The sequence below is a fragment of the Prionailurus bengalensis genome, chromosome A2 (assembly GCF_016509475.1).
Source record: "Prionailurus bengalensis isolate Pbe53 chromosome A2, Fcat_Pben_1.1_paternal_pri, whole genome shotgun sequence".
Classification (NCBI taxonomy): Eukaryota; Metazoa; Chordata; class Mammalia; order Carnivora; family Felidae; genus Prionailurus; species Prionailurus bengalensis.
Genome location: NC_057348.1, coordinates 22,123,284 through 22,140,487, shown reverse-complemented (window position 1 = coordinate 22,140,487; position 17,204 = coordinate 22,123,284). Strand labels below are relative to the sequence as shown.

Here is a 17,204-nt window from a genome sequence, read left to right as displayed (position 1 = left end):
AGAATACTACACTGTATTCTCCAATTAGGTTCCACATAGCTGTATTCGTTTTCTTGTATGCTGCTGCTCTAAAAATGAAGAGTTCACGGGCAAAGTCCACGGTAATTCTCTACTTACCAGAAAAACTGACCAAACAAAATGCCCATCACTCCCCAATAACACTTGATTTAAAAAAAAAAAAAAGCAGCTCTTATTATCATAAAAAGAATGGTAGACGGCAAAAGTCTATGTGTAAAGAAAAGTTATTTTAAAATCTGCTACAAACCGGAACCTTCCGTGAAAAAGTTCCACATCTCTTCATACAAGATTCAGGACTTTATACACTTTCATTCAGTATAAATTTGAGAATACAGGTCAGAGAGAAAAGCAAACAAACAACCCCCCTGTTGGAAAGCTCCAGGAAACATCCCATGCATAGCTGTAAACTTCAGCCACCCAGAAAGCTAGCTGCCAGTTTAAGTACAGAGGCAAATGATAACCACACATCAGGACAAGCAGGAACTCTAAGGACACTTACCAAGTTATGATTTGTTGAATTAGAATCATCTTCAGGGAATGGGATGTAAATAGCTAAGGCCACACAATTGGCAAAAATAGCCAATAATATAAATATGTCAAATGGTCTGAAAAATTTTGTTAAGGTATATATGTCTTATGCAAACGTAAACCATCTCTCTCATCACATTCCCGATCATACCACTCTTGAATCACTTTTGAAATGAACATTATACACACAAATCCCTTCTCGACGAACTGTCGAGACCTGCTTGGTCCCCAGTAGATGTAATCATCCGTGGTCCTCTGGCAAATCTCGCTATCGAATGACTTTTCCGTGTCCTTTCCTTCTTCTGCAAGGATCACATTGCGTTCATTCTTTGCCGTGCATTTTATATTGAAACCTAAACACACATCCAATTAGGGCAGCCTCTGAACCACGTTTCTGCTTCTTAAAGTTTTAAAAGTGACAAAGGCCTTAGAACACTAAATTCCTGGCTCTTGTAGACACAAAGAATAGTCCTCATGAGACAAATCTCTCCCACAAATCCTTGCCTCCATGTGTTAAAGCCATTTTCTCGGGGGCTATTCTTGGCTGGGTCGATCTCCTGTCTGGACTGGGGCAGGCCAAGTCACCAGGACTTTCTGCATTCTACCTGTGACTGTCTCATGGCATGTTCCAATACCTCAGACACTGTAACCGGCAAGCCAGGCTCCAGCTCCCCCTCTGCTTCCTTTACTAATCAATGCCTATCACTGTTTCAGATTACAGCTGGACTGGAGCTCAGTTTATAATGAGCTGTTACTGCATTCAATTTATAAACGAATTAAATAAAAAGCCATAAGAACTCAGCACCAGACACTTGCAAAGTACAACTGAACAATTCTAAATCTCGGGGGTCTGTCTGGAAGAATCACTTTGAAATCAGCTTTCAACAGACACTTGCTTAAACATTCTGGTGTCATTAAGAGACATTGTCGAAACTGGCCGTGCAAGATTCGACTTCTGCCAAAAGGACTATTTATCTTCTTTTGGTTTTCAGCCTTTCCGAATACAAGGTTTCTGAACACCAACATAATCTGCAACCTGGGCGGGGGGCGGGGGGCTTGATTTTATAACAGTGCTTCTCCCATAACCTCACCCACAAAAGGCAAAGCCACTGGTTTAACTAAACACCTTGAAATATTCAAGCTTTGAGGATATGAACAGGCCTTTCTCCGTGCATCCCGATATCCTTCCGGGAAATCCAAAACTGCCGGGAAAACAAAGGCACCTTACCTCTCTGGGGATACCCTGAGTCTCATGAGAACTCAGCCCTCTGAAGAGCTTCGACACTCACTGAAATAAGGGCATGAACGACATTATTCTCTTACTAATTTTGATGGGTTTATTTTTAAAGCCAATTAGCTTTCATTCATATTTACTCTTTCAACTCATCTAGTATTACAAAATCTCTTATCTAGGGAATCTAACTTTGAGACGGTTCCCCTTCAAAAGACTTCAGAATCTCCTTTTCGGTTTTTCCTTTTCGCAGTTCCTGCTGAAATTTTAAAAGCCAACCGCCCCACTGTTATTCTACATAGAAACATACCCATGGCCTCTCCGTCCCCCGTCCCCCACCCTTCCGTTTTAGTTCTCAACACTTAAATGACGGACCAGGCAATCTGAGAGATACCAATGCTGTTCAGGAAGGCCAGATGTAATGCTTTTTCTTTATGGTGGTCAGGTTTCAGTTTCCAGGTGTTGGTGGATACTATCTCACTGCCACAAGACTTTTACAAGCCACGCAGAACAGAGCAACAGAGAATAGATGGGTCCGCTCCTAAAAATTCCTTCTGATAAGGCAAACTCTCCTCGTTCCCCTAAGATGCAGGACACCCTTCCTCGCCTGGGTGTAAAAACAAACGAAGCTGTCACACGTCTTGCCTGACTGGGCCTGGCTTCACTGGCTTTAGGAGGATTTCTACAACCTGCTCCCTGAACTAGAAGGAAACCGTCACTTGGAAAGACAAACAGATCACACGTTGTTTAAAGATCTGTTCTCCAGGCTGTCCCGTTTGCAGGCAGGCTTCTCCCTGCATTGGCAGCCACATCCCCTAGTTCCTGTACACATGTGTCTGGCAATGCGGGAAAGGGAATCAGCAGCATGATCCAGGAATTCACTCCGTACACATAAATCCCTATATACAAATTACTGTGCACGAAGAGAAACGGCGTCAGGCCTCCTACTTCACTCCACGTGAAATTAATGACCCCAGACAGGTCTCCGCTTACTCAGAGTCATGTCAAGCCAACCTCAGGAGGAGGAGACCTTTCTGCCAGAGTATAAGCATGCCTCCGACTCCAGCGATGCCACTGAGGCACCCCTTATGCACCTAGCTGCCTCCCAGCTGACACTGGTGTTCATTCTCAGACCAGAAAAGAACTTAAAGAGAAAACACATCCACGCAACCCCAGCTATGCGAGAGACACCGTAACTCCCTCTAGAGAAGAGACATCTGTTCTGAAAAGGAAAAACACACGAAAACCCCTCAAATCCTACCCTTGCATTTGGCTGCCCTCTCCAAAACCTTTCTAAACAAAGTTACCTCATTTTAACTTGCAGCCGTAAGCACAGAAAATAGCCAGCTAAGACAGAAGGCATGCAAATCGCTGCCTAGCTAGGTACTCAGATTATAAGGGGGTTTCAGCACCACCTTCCAGCTGCTGGCCAACACCCTCCCTTTTTAGCCCGTCCACTCTGGGCGTGGTGGGCGAAGCCCCACATTCACACTCTTTCCTATGGTCAGGAGCTGCTCTGAGGCTCCTGTCAGCCCCAAATACACTTCTGGGAAAAGGAAATGCTTTGTTTTACCCAGACCAATGAATCATCTGACTAATTAGAAAGCCATTTGCTCAGAAAGGAGGCCTCAGTCAACCTTTTCTGAAGGGTGGCAGGAACTGGGGATTGGCCTCCAGATTTGGGGAAGGGGATGAGCAGGCCGAGGACCCTGGTTTTCCAAGATCTGGGACGTAACAACCATCCTGGGGCATCTGGAGTTCAGTTTTAAAAATATAAAGGAGACACCCAGAAATGTAACTCCAGTCCAAGGACCCAGACAGAATGTTTTATAAAGGCAGCAACTGCAAATTCCCCCACTGACAGACTGCTCTCTAACTCACAAGGGCTCAGGAAGAAGAGGCGCACCCCAGCCTCTCCCTCCATTCGCTCCCTCGTGCTCACGTTTCACATGCTTTTTTGGAACCTGTCAAAAGGAAATTCCGGGAAGTCATAGCATTGATGAGCATGCTGCTCCCTCCCTATGAAGCAAGCGTTCATATAAGTAGCTACCTGAACAGTCAGAACCACCAGATGTCAGAGCTAGAAGCAACCTTAGCATTAGCCGGAGTGGCAGAAACAGATCCCAAACACCAGAATGAGAAGGTGCCACTCAAGGTCCAAAACGTATTTCTTTCCAGTAGAGTCTCATGCAGTCTTTTCATTTTAAATCAGCATACCTAATCTGCAATAGGTTCAGTGTATGTCACTGCCCCCAAAAACAATGGTGGGTTTAAACCAAACATCTCGCGTCAAGTGACCAAAGGTCCATTTCGTATTTAATGAACACTCACACACACACGCACACACACAGCTAAATATACCCTCAGAGCAGCCCCTCGCACCCTGAGGAGACAGGAAGGTATACACGATGAAACCCTTTCCGTACAGCTTTTCTGTTGCTCCCATTCCAGACTGCTACAACTTTGTAAGTGCCATTTCAGAACGCAAATCCTTTTGAAGAACAGATGGTAAAAGAGAAAATGAGAAAGACTTCCCCCAAAAAAAGGATACTTCCATTCCACTATACTAATGCAGGCTCTTCGGATGGGGTTATTGAGTGATAAACAGAAAAGGGCACGGGCAGGTCGGCTGTTGGACGAGTTACCCTGTTTTTTGCTCTTGGCGTATTGCTGACGTTTTCTTTGGGAGAGAGATCCTACAGGTGGGGGTGCGGAGGTGCTCATAGTTTGGGCAGCCTTGGCCTGTCTAGCAGCATCGATTGCAGCTTGCCAAGACAGGACAGTTTGCTTGGAGCTATTCGGCTGAGAAGTTGGTCCTTCACCAGAAAGAGGGAGTCTGGTGCCTCTTGCATAGTTTGCCTCTGGGAAGAAAGAGAAAAAGAAAAATTAAAAAACAAACAAAAAAAACGGTAAGAACCTAGTGTGAGAAAAAAGCAAAGGTTGTCTCTCATCAGTAAGAGGGGAGGGGGATCGTCCCCATGTCTCCATTTTGAACCTCATGTCCTATTTTTCAGGAGCAGGAAGAGAAATCCACGCGCTCTGTGCAGAGTATCGGTGGCACAGGACCCACTGCTGCAATGGGGTGAATGCCTCTCTCCAGGTCTTCACAAGGCCTCCGCTCATGCCTTGCTTCAGACTGAAGTCATCCCACACTTATTCCACCCTTTCTGACTTTTAAAACCCATGTATCTCTAATGAGTTAACAGATACGTACAACAGCTTTTCTCCAAAGTAACTACCACCATTACCAAAAAAAAAAAAAGGGGGGGGGGCAGTCCCAATAACTCAATAGTCTTAATCATTTTCAGGGTGTTACTCTAACATCTTTCCACAGCCACAAATGCGTTTTTGTTTTTGTTTTTTTTCAGCACAGGGGGGGAAAAATCCTCCACTGGCACCAGGGCAATACCAAAAGCCCCATAACAAATATCTAGATTATGCACTGACACTTCCTGCAAATGAAAATTCATGATGCTTGGGACTCATTTCCTCCACAGGCTTCCGAAAACAGAAAACATCTTTAGGCCTTTTTTGCATTTTAAATTGCAGCCGCAGCAGCCAAGCCAGCATCCAGAGAAACAGTCAAGGCAGGCAGCTTGCACCCCTACACCTAGGAAAGACAGACTGGATTATGCCAGGGGCCCTAGAGGCCCAAGCAGGAAATCATCTCAGTGCAGACTGACAGCCGCGGACACGCAGAACCTCCAGAGGACTCCATGTGCAAGGGCCCCTCTGATTTGGGGTCAGACCACTACCCAGGCAGGTCTCCCAGGCACGTGCCTACCTTGAGTCACAACCTCTTTACTGACACAGAAGTCAAAGTGAGAGTGGTGGCAAGGTAGAGAGATGGGCTTTGCAAAACCAATTCTTGCTAATCAAAGAACAAGACAGAGTCAAAGGAAGCACAGGTCTGCCTGCCCAGCAGCCTGAGAAGGGGGGGCACCGCGGGGGAGGGGGGCGTGCGGCAGACAGTCCCGAGCAGGGGAGGAGTTGTTCCCAGCCTTCCCATGGGAAGCGCTCACTCGGGAAGGCTGTGAGCCCACTGAGGTCGTGGGGGGCGCCCTGGCCTCCAAGGAGGAGGTAGGAGGGCTGGCCAGAAGCAGGTCCAGCCTCCGTGGACCCAGCCGGGCTGGCGTGGCGGCTGGCTGCACGTGGTGCCCAGGCCGGGCTGGGGAGGGGAGCCCCACAGCGGCAGCGACTCCCCGGGCATTGCTAGGTTACCGACGTGTGCACACAGACGCTGGGAGCGGGAATACGCTCCACCCGACCCCCTGGCCGAGATTCCGAGACCCGGCCTCCCTCTCCAGGGGCGGGGTGTGCTTCACCCACCGTCGCGAAGAGGGAAACCGGGCAATCCTAGAATTTTCCGGATGCCACTGGAGACCAGGGGGCGGGGAAGGAACGGAAGGCGAGAAGAGGCTGGAAAGGGGGCTCGGGCTGAGGTCTAACAGCCACCTCCCCCCTTCCATCGCTCGGGAGCGTTGGAGGAAAGTTGAGCCCGAGGACACTGAACCCGAATCACCTCGGTTCACCACCCCTCCGGCGGCACAGTACTCCGAGGACTCCACGGCCGCCCCCACCCCACAAATGCAGAATTAACTCTGACATTCAAGGCCTGAAGGGGAGAACGGAGTGGCTGTCACGCATCTCCCCTTTCCATGTAGATGACACCGAGCTAGAAGCATCCTCTCCAGCCCCCTCAACCCACCCAGCGCATCAGAGACGGGAGGGGGTGGGAAGGAAGAGGGGGTGGGAAGAGGAGGACCATGACAAGGATTAGATTTGGCAGCGGGTGCCCAGGCTCTAGCTGCTCACCGTTCGCGTGGTCCGCTTGCTGCTGCCGTTGATGGTGCATGTTTTTCATCATCATCATCATCATCATCCACGAACATTTATTGAGCGCCTACTGTGTGCAGGGCACGGTGCTGGGCGTCGGGGCGGGGGGGAGGGACGGGTAAAGGGGTTACCAATAGGTTGGAGCCGCGGTCCCTGCCCTTATTGTGGCTTCAGCAGGGGGTGGGGAGGGACGGGGACAGATAGCAGAAAATAAGAATAATTTGTAAAAACCGCTCGCCACCCACGCTCCCTCTTTTTCAAAAATGGAGCAAAATAAACTTTTTTTTAAAAAATAAGATCAGATGTATATATTATCTTAATAATATATACATGTAATTTTTTTGCTGCAAAGGAGAATTGGCTTGGTCCCCTCCTCTAGCGGAGGGACGCCGCGCAGATGCCGGCCCGGCCGCCGGGGCCGCTCGGAGCGCCCCCCATGCCCGCCCGCCCGCCGCGGTGCCCGGTGCCCGCCGCCGCCGCCGCCGCCCGCGCCGCCGCTGGCTCGGGACCGCGGGCGCCCGGAGCTCACATCCGGGGACGGAGGCGCTCGCTCGCTCGCTCGCTCCGCGCCCGCCGCGCCGCGCCGCACGCCGGCTTCGCCCTGGCGACGCTGCGCGCCCGCCGCCGCCGTCCCCTCCCTCCCCCCCGCCCGCCGAGCCTCCCACGGGCCGTGCCGCGCCCCAGGGGCCGGGCCCGGCCCGGGGCTGTCCCCGCTCTGCCCGCGCGCCCGGGGTGGCCGCCGCGTGGGACTCGGGGTGCCGCCACCCCGCCTGGCTCGGAGGACCCGCGGGCGCCCAAGGGTTAAGCGCGCTCTGGCCGCCGGCTGCCGCTTAACCCCCTGCGCGCCGCGGTGTGCTCCCCGCTCTCCCCCGACCGAGGCGGGCGGGGCCTGCGGGGCCCGCGGACGCGGGGTGCGGATTAACCGCACCTCCCCTGCATTTCTTCGGGGTGACAGGGAGCAGGGCGCTGGGGACTGCGACGCTTAGGCTGCCGCGCCCGCCTTAGCTCCCGGCGTCCTTCCCCTCCGCACACCTGGAGGAGGCCCCGCCCCCTGGGAGCACAGGTGCAAGCGGGCGGTCTTTGCTCGGTGCGGAGGGGCTCTGCCAGGCTCTCTCCACGCTCTGCGGCAGGGCAGGCGTCCCTCCCCCTTTCCTCTGGCTCTTTCTGGTTGCGGGGGGATGGTGGAGCCCTGCTGTCTGGAGATCATTCACTGCCCCCAGGTAACGGCACCTTGAGATCTAACCGGGTTTCCAGAGCGTGCCCCCTCCAACCTCTGCCCCGCGCTGGGTCTGGCGCCGCTGTTGGCTCAAAGATGCTGGCGGGGGTTGGGGGGGGGGGGGAGAGCTTTCTCTTTCTCTCTCTCCCTCCTCCCCCCACGAGTGCGTGCGGGTAGGTACTAGGAAGTAAAGGCCAAGGTCTTTCGAACAGCGAGTGTTGCTTAAAGGAGTAGGTAGTGCGCTAAACTGCTGACTCCCTTGTGGTAGCTGAGAAAAGTAGTTCGTTTCCTGGTACCTTCACTGTCTAGTGTGTGGGGTGGGGGTTTCTGCAAACGGCAGCTCCTGTCTAGAGGGGGAAATACTGTATCTAGTGGATGACTGATAGTTCTCATTTAACGTTGTGCTGGCTGTTTGGAAGAAGGGCTTCTGCTTTACTTCACAAGATTCGATTTATTTGCTTTTGTTCCGATCTGCATGTTCCTACGGCGTTTTAGAACGTTTGAGAACAGTGTCTTTAAAGCAAAAATAAAGCAAAAATCTCAGCGTGACTTGAGAAATAAGCGTTTATGGGAAGGTGCTCCTTGGCCAAAGAAAGCATGCTGGGCATCTTCAATTGTTGGGGGCCCCCTGGGGAGGGAAAGTGGGGACCAAACAGAAGGTTTTCCAGAGGCCTTCCTGAGACAGGCATGGGGACTGGAAGGATAAAAACAATCAGGCCCCTTGTTCTTTTTCCTCTTGTGCTGTTGTTGTTTTGTTTTGTTTTGTTTTGTTTTTCTTTTGGGAGACGTATAGAGACAGGGGAAGAGCCCTGTGGCCTAGTAGCAAGATAAAGCCGGCCTGGGTCACCTCATGGAAGGCTGCTTCTGAGCCCAAATCTGAAGGGACAGAAGACAGTTGCCTTTAAAGAACTTTCCAGCCACAGACCCCCGAGTGCTGACACAAATATAAAATTCACACGTTAATCTGTCACTTTGAGACCTCTAGGCCTAAAGCCTTGCCTCTAGAGACCTAACTCTGCAAAATCCCACCCTGACCTTTCCTCACGATTCAGTGCAGCCAGCACTCACAAGGCACCTGTTAAGAACAAGCTATAGGCTGGGGCACCTGGGTGGCTCAGTTGGTTAAGCCTCCAACTTCGGCTCAGGTCATGATCTCATGGTTCGGGGGTTCGAGGCTCTGTGCTGACAGCTCGGAGGCTGCTTCAGATTCTGTGTCTCTCTCTGCTCCTCCACTGCTTGCAGTCTGTCCCTGTCTCTCAAAAATGAATAAATGTTTAAAAAAAATTTTTTTTTAAAGAACAAGGTCCAGGCTAGGTGTTGTCGGGACAAATCCACACTACATCCTCTCCCTCATGGAGATACAATCTAGTGAAGGAAGAAAAGTGCGTGTACATCTGTAACACCACGTGGAACATAGGAGCTATAACAGGTATGAAGAAAATGCTACCCAAGCATCAAAGAGATTCATTATAATGGAGTAATTTGAGACGTTTTCATTTTTCACTGAAGAGATGGCATTCTGATTCTCAAAAACTGATGAGGGGGAAGGGGGAGGGGTGAGCTGATGGAGCACAGGGCAATTTTAGGGCATTGAAGCTATTCTGTATGCTACTGTAATGAATGTAGGACATTATGCCTTTGTCAGAACCCATAGAATGTACAACACAAAGAGAAAACGCTAATGTAAATGATGGACTTTAGTGAATAATAATGTGTCAACATTGGCTCTCAATGGTAACAAATGTACCACACTCATCCAAGATGTTACTAATAGGAGAAACAGTTGGGGGAGGCAGTATATGGGAACTCTGTACTTTCTCTGCAATTCTTCTGTAAACCTAGAACTGCTCTAAAAAAATAAAGCCTATTAAAAAACAGGTGACTAATTTTATTGGGCATAAGTGGGGTAAGAGGAATGAGCTTTGGGGGAAGAGTGAAGGCAGGGGAGCCTGAAGCCCAGGATGGGATGTGTTTGAAAATAAGCAGGAGTGCAGTGGATTGAAGCGCAGTCCTCGGAGGCTGGGGGAGGAAGGAGGCTGGGAGGAAGCAAAGCCAGTCGAAGAAGGCTTGCTGGCTTGTTAAGAAAACCAGATTTATCTTCTCTGCAGTGGGAGCCAGTGGTGTTTAAGCTGAGAAGTGACGTGATTATATTGTGACTTGGGTCTCCAGGTTTTACACTTTAGATATTAAGGAGTTTATGGAATTTGCATTTTTAACATTATCCCATCCCAGCTTCTGAGCCCCATCTTGCCAATGTCTTCAGTGAGTTTTGTTTTGTTTTGTTTTGTTTTGTTTTGTTTGGTGGGGGGGGGGGGGCTTTATTCAGCACAGCTCTGAATGCTTTGGCCCACAGGTAATTTAAATATTTATATTCCCATACTAATGTGAATTACGGAATAAATAAATAGCGGCTAGTATTTTGGAAAGGCCTCCTATCCCAGACACTAGTATAGCTACTTTACACATATGAATTTATGTAATTCTCATAACAAGCCTAGGAGACAGGGCCCACTGACACCCTCATTTTACAGATGACAGGACCAAGACACTGAGGAGTTAAAGCGCTTGCCCAAAACCACATGATTATTTGGTCTCTGAGACAGTAAGACCCCAGGAAAGGCTAGAATAAACAATTTCAGCTCCAGATCACCCACATGTGCTAAGACCCAATTATGTCACAAACATACTATTGTGGGGCTTTAATCCCCATGCCCTTATACATAAAACACTCCCATTTAAAGGCACCCAGCGGACATTCTGGAAGTGGTTCCTGCATGTGCTTTCTTTCAAAAAACTTTGCTGGTACCCCAGTCCAGAGCCTCCCCACCTCACACCCCTGGATCCCTAACTAGATGCCCCACCTCCACAATAATCCATCCTGTGCTCAAAAAACTCCATGTCACTTCCTTAACAAAAAAAAAAAAAAAAAAAAAATCTGGTTCCTCCTTCCTTCTATGGCCAAGCTAAAATCCTCTGACCAGCTTTCAACCTTATCACCTCACACCGTTCACCTTCACCATGGTCAGCAGTCTCATTAGGCCGTGGACATGCTGTGCTCATTTCTGACTCTCTGCTCTGGCTCCTGTTTATTCGCTGACCTGAAATCCTGCCTTGCTGACCTCTAGCTAAACTTTCCCTACTTAACAAGTCCCCAGGAAGTCCCTGCCTCCTCCCAGAAGCCTTCTTTGATTTCTCCAGCCACTGCAAACACAGATGCACCCACCTCTGCCTCCACCTCCCTGTCCCTAAAGGCCTAACAGCACCCGGTTATCCCTTTGGTTACATACATTCTCGTGTCCTGTTTAATTACTTCTTGGCTATAAATCCTGTGTCTCCGACCACGGCACAGGTCCTTAAGCAAGGATCACCTCCTTAACCCCCTCCCTCCACTGCCAAGTGTTCTGCTCACAGCAGGCACTAAATACACTGATTCGTCTGTCCTGGATCATAAAAGCCCACAGATAGCACTAGAAATTGTCAGCTAATATTTACAAAAATCCAATACATTTATGGCATGACACTTGGCCCTTAGATAGTATAACAGATAGATAGTATTGTATATATATTTCCTCTCTCTCTCTCTCTCTCTCTCAATCTCTCTCTCTCTATATATATATATATATATGAACGGAGGGGAAAATTGGGTCCTTGGCACTCTAGGAATTCTAATTAAGGAAAATAAACAAACAGATTCTAAAGACTAGATGCAAAATACACCTTTAAACAAACTGAAGTTGGGTCTGAGGCCTTCATGCTAAGATAAGAGCTGGGACACAACAACCACCAGATGAAGGTCAGGACATGTGTTCCCGGTAAAGGAACCAAAAAGGCCAGGCAGAAGAGTCCAGAACATGTGCACAAATCAGTAAGGTGGTTAGGCTGGTTCCTGGGGGTACTTCGGAGATGGTGATGATAAGTGAGGTTGCAAAGACAGGACAGAGTGGGATGGCAGAATGTCCCTAATATCTGGCTCACCAGTCCAGGTGTCGTCCTGTAGCCCAGAGGTTCTCAAGATCTTTGGTCTCGGGACCACTTTACACTCTTAAAAATTACGGTAGGCCCTAAAGAGCTTTTGCTGTGTCAATTTTGTCTGTTGGTATTTACCATATTCAAAATTCAAATGGAGGGGCGCCTGGGTGGCGCAGTCGGTTAAGCGTCCGACTTCAGCCAGGTCACGATCTCGCGGTCCGTGAGTTCGAGCCCCGCGTCAGGCTCTGGGCTGATGGCTCGGAACCTGGAGCCTGTTTCCCATTCTGTGTCTCCCTCTCTCTCTGCCCCTCCCCCGTTCATGCTCTGTCTCTCTCTGTCCCAAAAAATAAATAAACGTTGAAAAAAAAATTATTAAAAAAAAAAATTCAAATGGAGAACACATAAAAATCACTTATGGTTCCCTTTTAAATAACGTTACCACTTTTTTCACACTTTAACATGTTAACATTTTTGAAAAGAAAAGTTAACTGTATTTCCCAAAACCAAATAGTGGGAAGCATAGTATTGTTTTACATTCCTGCAAATCTCTTCCCTGTCTGGCTGAAAAGACACCTAGATTCTCATACATTCAATCTGTAGGGATAGGATGTTGGGTTGAAGTATATGAAAAATATCCAGCCTCATACAGGTCTCTGGTTGGAAAAGGGAGAACTGTTTTAATAGCCCTTTCAGATAATTATAGATATTCCTCTTGGCTATGACATTAAACTTGACTTTTAAAGGTTAGTTGAAATGTGGAATTTGAAACCAGATCAGTGAAACTTCTCATACTATTAAAATCTATCAGTTTATGTTGTACTTTGAATGGATCTTGTTACTCGTGCATAATTTGGTAACATCATACATTGGTCATTTGGAAAATATTGGCTCTACTGAGCCCCAGAGACTTTCCAAATGTTGACACATTTCATTATACAGTATAAAAAACCCCACATTCATTGTTATCACCACCAATCTCATCAGAAAGTCTTTAAATATTGGGAAGCTGTCAAGCTCTCAGTGGTAGATAGAAGTTTTTCAAAGTTCTAGTTTTCACTTGAAAGCTCAAATTTTATAATTGGCACAAACACTGTCAAGTTTTTTCTTTGAGGTGACTGGCTCACTTCATTCATTTTCAAGAAAATATCTGCCAAAAACTTAGGTATAAATAACCAAAATTTGTCAGTAAAAATGGTGTTCCGTGAAAAAGCAACCCGCTCCGCTCCCACCTCAAACCTTCACAACCTAAGACGACCATTGTATGCAGCAGTAGGTTTTATGCGTCTGTCCTAATTTGTCACCCAGAATATTAAGAAGACATCTACAGAAGGGTTAAGATTTAATAAAACTAATAATTTGTACCTGCTTCGTTGAGGAGATTCTTAAGTAAAATAGGCAAATATAGACACTGTGCATAATGCAATGTCCACCGGTATACCTTGATGTCACTGCCTTGATTCGTATTAAAACACCAGCAGTTTTAATCCAGTCCTGGATTTGTACCATCGGTACAAATATCAACACACAGAAGAGGCAAATAAGTCTTAGCGTTGCTATGAAAATAGATCTGACCTCAAAGACCCCTTGCAAGGGTCTTAAGCTCCCACAGCTGGAATTACTAGACAAGATACAAGATCCTCAAATGTTTTGCAGGACATATTGATACCAAGAAATTATTTTTTGTTTATTTAAAATTCAAACTGAATGGGGTATCCCATATTTGTAAGGTAACCCTACAACCTTACATCTAGGCATCCATAGACCACTCCTTACAAACAGCTACTGTGGGGCCATTTGGGAGCAGAGAAGGAATATCAGTTGTGCTTCATGAAAATAGCTCTAAAGATAGATCAGAAGGTGGAAAGATTCCTTGGTGCAGGAAGCTCTGATGTTACTTTTTTTTTTCTTTTTCTTTAAGTTTATTTTGAGAGAGAGAGAGAGAGAGAGAGAGAGAGAGCAGGGGAGGGACAGAGAGAGAGAGAGAGAGAGAGAGAGAGAGACTCTCAGGCAGGCTCTGCACTGACAACGCGGGGCTCCATCTCAGGAACCGAGATCATAACCTGAGCCGAAATCGACAGTCGGACATTTAACTGATTGAGCCACCCAGGCGCCCCTCTGATGTTCCTTCTTAAGTGTAGTTATCGAGAGAGGCAATGTTATTCTAAGCCTGGGCAAGGAAAACAGAAAAACTGTACCAAAAGCAACTCATCAGTCTAGCCTACCTAGCCACCCTCCTTCCAACACCACTCCTCCGCCCACTATCAGGACTTCTTGATTACAACAGACTTAGCCCCCCACCCCACATGATTTAAAGGCCTTACTTCTTGCTTTCGCCAGATGGAAAGTAGAGGCCAGCTGGTCTTTATCCTTCATCAACTAACTCTTCACTTGAAGAGCAGGATTTACATTTCACATCAAACTAAGTAATTCCTGTTCCTCTAACTGGTTCATTCCCATCCCCCTTGACCCAATTCTTAAATCTTATCTACGATTCTCTGATGCACTAAATCCTCTCCATTTCCCCAGTTGGGAAATCCTGGAGGAGTCTAATGTACACAGTCAACACCCCATTATCCACACTGACTGAAGGAAGCAGTGAAGGGGGCAAGTCTTAAGTTTCCCATCTGTGAAGCAAATTGGGTTATAAAACATGATCTCTAAAGGTTCTTGCCATTCTAATATGATGTATCGGACAGCCTAGATTTTGGAGTCAGATTGATAAGGGGCTCAAATCCTGGCCTTGCTGACCACTAGCTATGTTATTTGGGGAAGCCATTTACCCTCCTGGGGTAATATCACCTGTCTTATTGATTTATTGCAAAGATTTAAAACATTGTTGTAGAGCCTCTGACACATACCATCAAGTTGAATCATATGCCTTATATGAATTCAAGTACATGCAGCTACAGAGAGAGAAAGGAAGGGAGGGAGGGAGGACACCATTTAAGTATACTATCAGGAGTCCGACGTTCCTCTACTTGGTCTTAGTTCTTACCTTTATGCCTTGACTTACCCCACTAATATCAATCCACCATAGTGGCTGTCCTTTTCCTTAACAGCATCCTGTCATTCAATATAGTCCCAAAATAACAGAACACAATTGGGTTTTTTTTTTAATAATCTATGTATTTTTGCTAAATTTTAATTACTCATACATGCTTTAGTATGTAAGATTTAACAGTCCCTATTCATAACCCCAAACCAGATTAAGTAGAAGGATGGAGATAATAGTAAACTACGTATTTACATACACACACTGAAGTGCAGCCCCATGGCCCATGCTGAATGTGGAAGTGAACGCACACACACACACACACACACATACAACATTGGGTTTAGTCAACAGCACTGCACAGCCACCTCCCGGTTAAAAGCATTAGCTAACCACTGGAAATAAAACTGGTCTGTTCACACACTGTGATGGAAAAATAACACAAGTCTGCATCTAATCAACCACAAGAGCAAATTTATGAGGACAGGAAGTCGGGAGATTCAGAGTCAATAAACGTCAGAAATTTTATAGTTCGAACATTATAGTTTCCTTTCTGTTTCTTCAGAGCAGTTGTTTAAGTATTCCATTCACAAAACAAAAACTGAAATTTAAATGGCACCAGCAACTGTCAGACCTGGCAAGATGTATACAGTTGACCTATTTACGTTTCTTACTTTAAGAAAAAAATCTAAGTCATGAATCCTTGGTACTGACAAGTCTCTTCAACTTTCACATCAATGTTTTTGGTGAATCTTGAGTATCAAATAATAAAAATATTAAGAATCTTCGGGTTATCAATTTTACCCGTAAAACCTTTAGAAACAAGCAGCACAAATCTTGAGTGATTTGCACCCCCTTAAGTCCCCTACAATGAACAAAGTGGGGAGTACTCAGGCAATTTAGGAGTAATTTCTTTTTGTTTGACAAAAAGGCAATATAAAAATGCAGTAACCTCTGCTTAGTTTCATGATCACACTCATAAACAGTTGCTAAAATGTGGAATTGGGGGTGCCTGGGTGACTCAGTCGGTTGAGAAACCGACTCTTGATTTCAGCTGACGTCGTGATCCCAGGGTTGTGGGACGGAGTCCCCTGTCAGGCTCTGTGCTGGCAACATGGAGCCTGCTTAGGATTTTCTCCCTCTCCCCCGCCCGTGCACACTCTCCCTCCCTCTCTCTAAAATAATTTTTTTTTTTTAATTTCTTTAAGGGGCACCTGGGTGGCTCAGTCGGTTAAGCATCTGACTTCAGCTCAGGTCTTGATCTCGCAGTTTGTGATTTCCAGCCCCGCGTCAGGCTCTGTGCTGACATCTCTGAGCCTGGAGCCTGCTTCAGATTCTGTCTCTCCCTCTCTCTCTCTGTCCCTCCCCTGCTTGTGCTCTCTCAAAAATAAATAAATTTTTAAAAATTTTAATTCCTTTAAAAATTGAAATTGGACCTTGCTTTTGAAAATTTGATAAAATAGCCAGATCTTTTATGGGTGCCTGGGTGGCTCAGTAGGTTAAGTGTCCGACTCTTGATTTCAGCTCAGGTCATGATCTCATGGTCCGTGGGCTCCGAACCCCACTGACAGCGCAGAGCCTGCTTGGGATTCTCTTTCTCTGCCCCTCCCCTGCTCCTGTGCGTGCTCTCTCTCTCTCTCTCTCTCTCTCTCAAAAGAAATAAATAAACATTTTTTAAAAATTTGGCCAGATTTGGGGCGCCTGGGTGGCGCAGTCGGTTAAGCGTCCGACTTCAGCCAGGTCACGATCTCGCGGTCAGTGAGTTTGAGCCCCGCGTCAGGCTCTGGGCTGATGGCTCAGAGCCTGGAGCCTGTTTCCGATTCTGTGTCTCCCTCTCTCTCTGCCCCTCCCCTGTTCATGCTCTGTCTCTCTCTGTCCCAAAAATAAATAAACGTTGCAAAAAAAATTTAACAAAAAATAAATAAATAAAATAAAAATAAAAATTAAAAAAAATAAAAATTTGGCCAGATCTTTAAATATCCTAGGTTATTAGAACATACACACAGGAAAAAAATATGCCCCTTTTTAAAAGGTTCCAATTTGAGAAACTTTTATAAATGAAGAGGAACATTGCAGGAGCCAAAAATACTTATTTGAATAAGACTCATTATACAAACTTAGATAACTCACTAAGGATTATCTGCTTCGTGTTCTAATAACCAGGTTGGCACTGTATCACATCCAAAAATATGGACCTTCCCCTTTGCCAGTTTTATCTTTTTTTTTTTAGGTTGCTATTTTTAATGTGTGTTTATAATATACTGAAGACATCTTAGTCAATCACGTATTGAGCAAAATAACCACCACGGCAGGGAGTCACACATGGTAGTCTTTATTGTCAACATGTCTTATAAAACCAAATAAATATTTGTTAGTGTTCCATTTTGATAAATACAAGAAACACATGGGGCTGA

The 17,204-nt window shown here is 46.6% G+C and overlaps 1 protein-coding gene across 7 annotated transcripts in view; it reads right to left on the bottom strand.

Moving 5' to 3' along the window:
* CACNA1D (calcium voltage-gated channel subunit alpha1 D) overlaps nt 1-7,047 on the bottom strand; it is a 304,424-nt gene extending 297,377 nt beyond the window's left edge. For 6 of the 7 annotated variants that reach the window (XM_043587641.1, XM_043587643.1, XM_043587644.1 and 3 more), the window contains exons 1-3: nt 6,593-7,043; nt 4,329-4,638; nt 518-623 (exon numbers count right to left, since the gene is read on the bottom strand). In XM_043587641.1, the coding sequence (XP_043443576.1) occupies nt 518-623; nt 4,329-4,638; nt 6,593-6,659 (483 nt within the window). In that variant the 5' untranslated portion in view covers nt 6,660-7,043. Of the gene's footprint in view, nt 1-517; nt 624-4,328; nt 4,639-6,592 lie in introns of all 7 variants that reach the window. The other variant, XM_043587647.1, reaches the window with a different exon arrangement.
* Nucleotides 7,048-17,204: the final 10,157 nt, after the last annotated feature.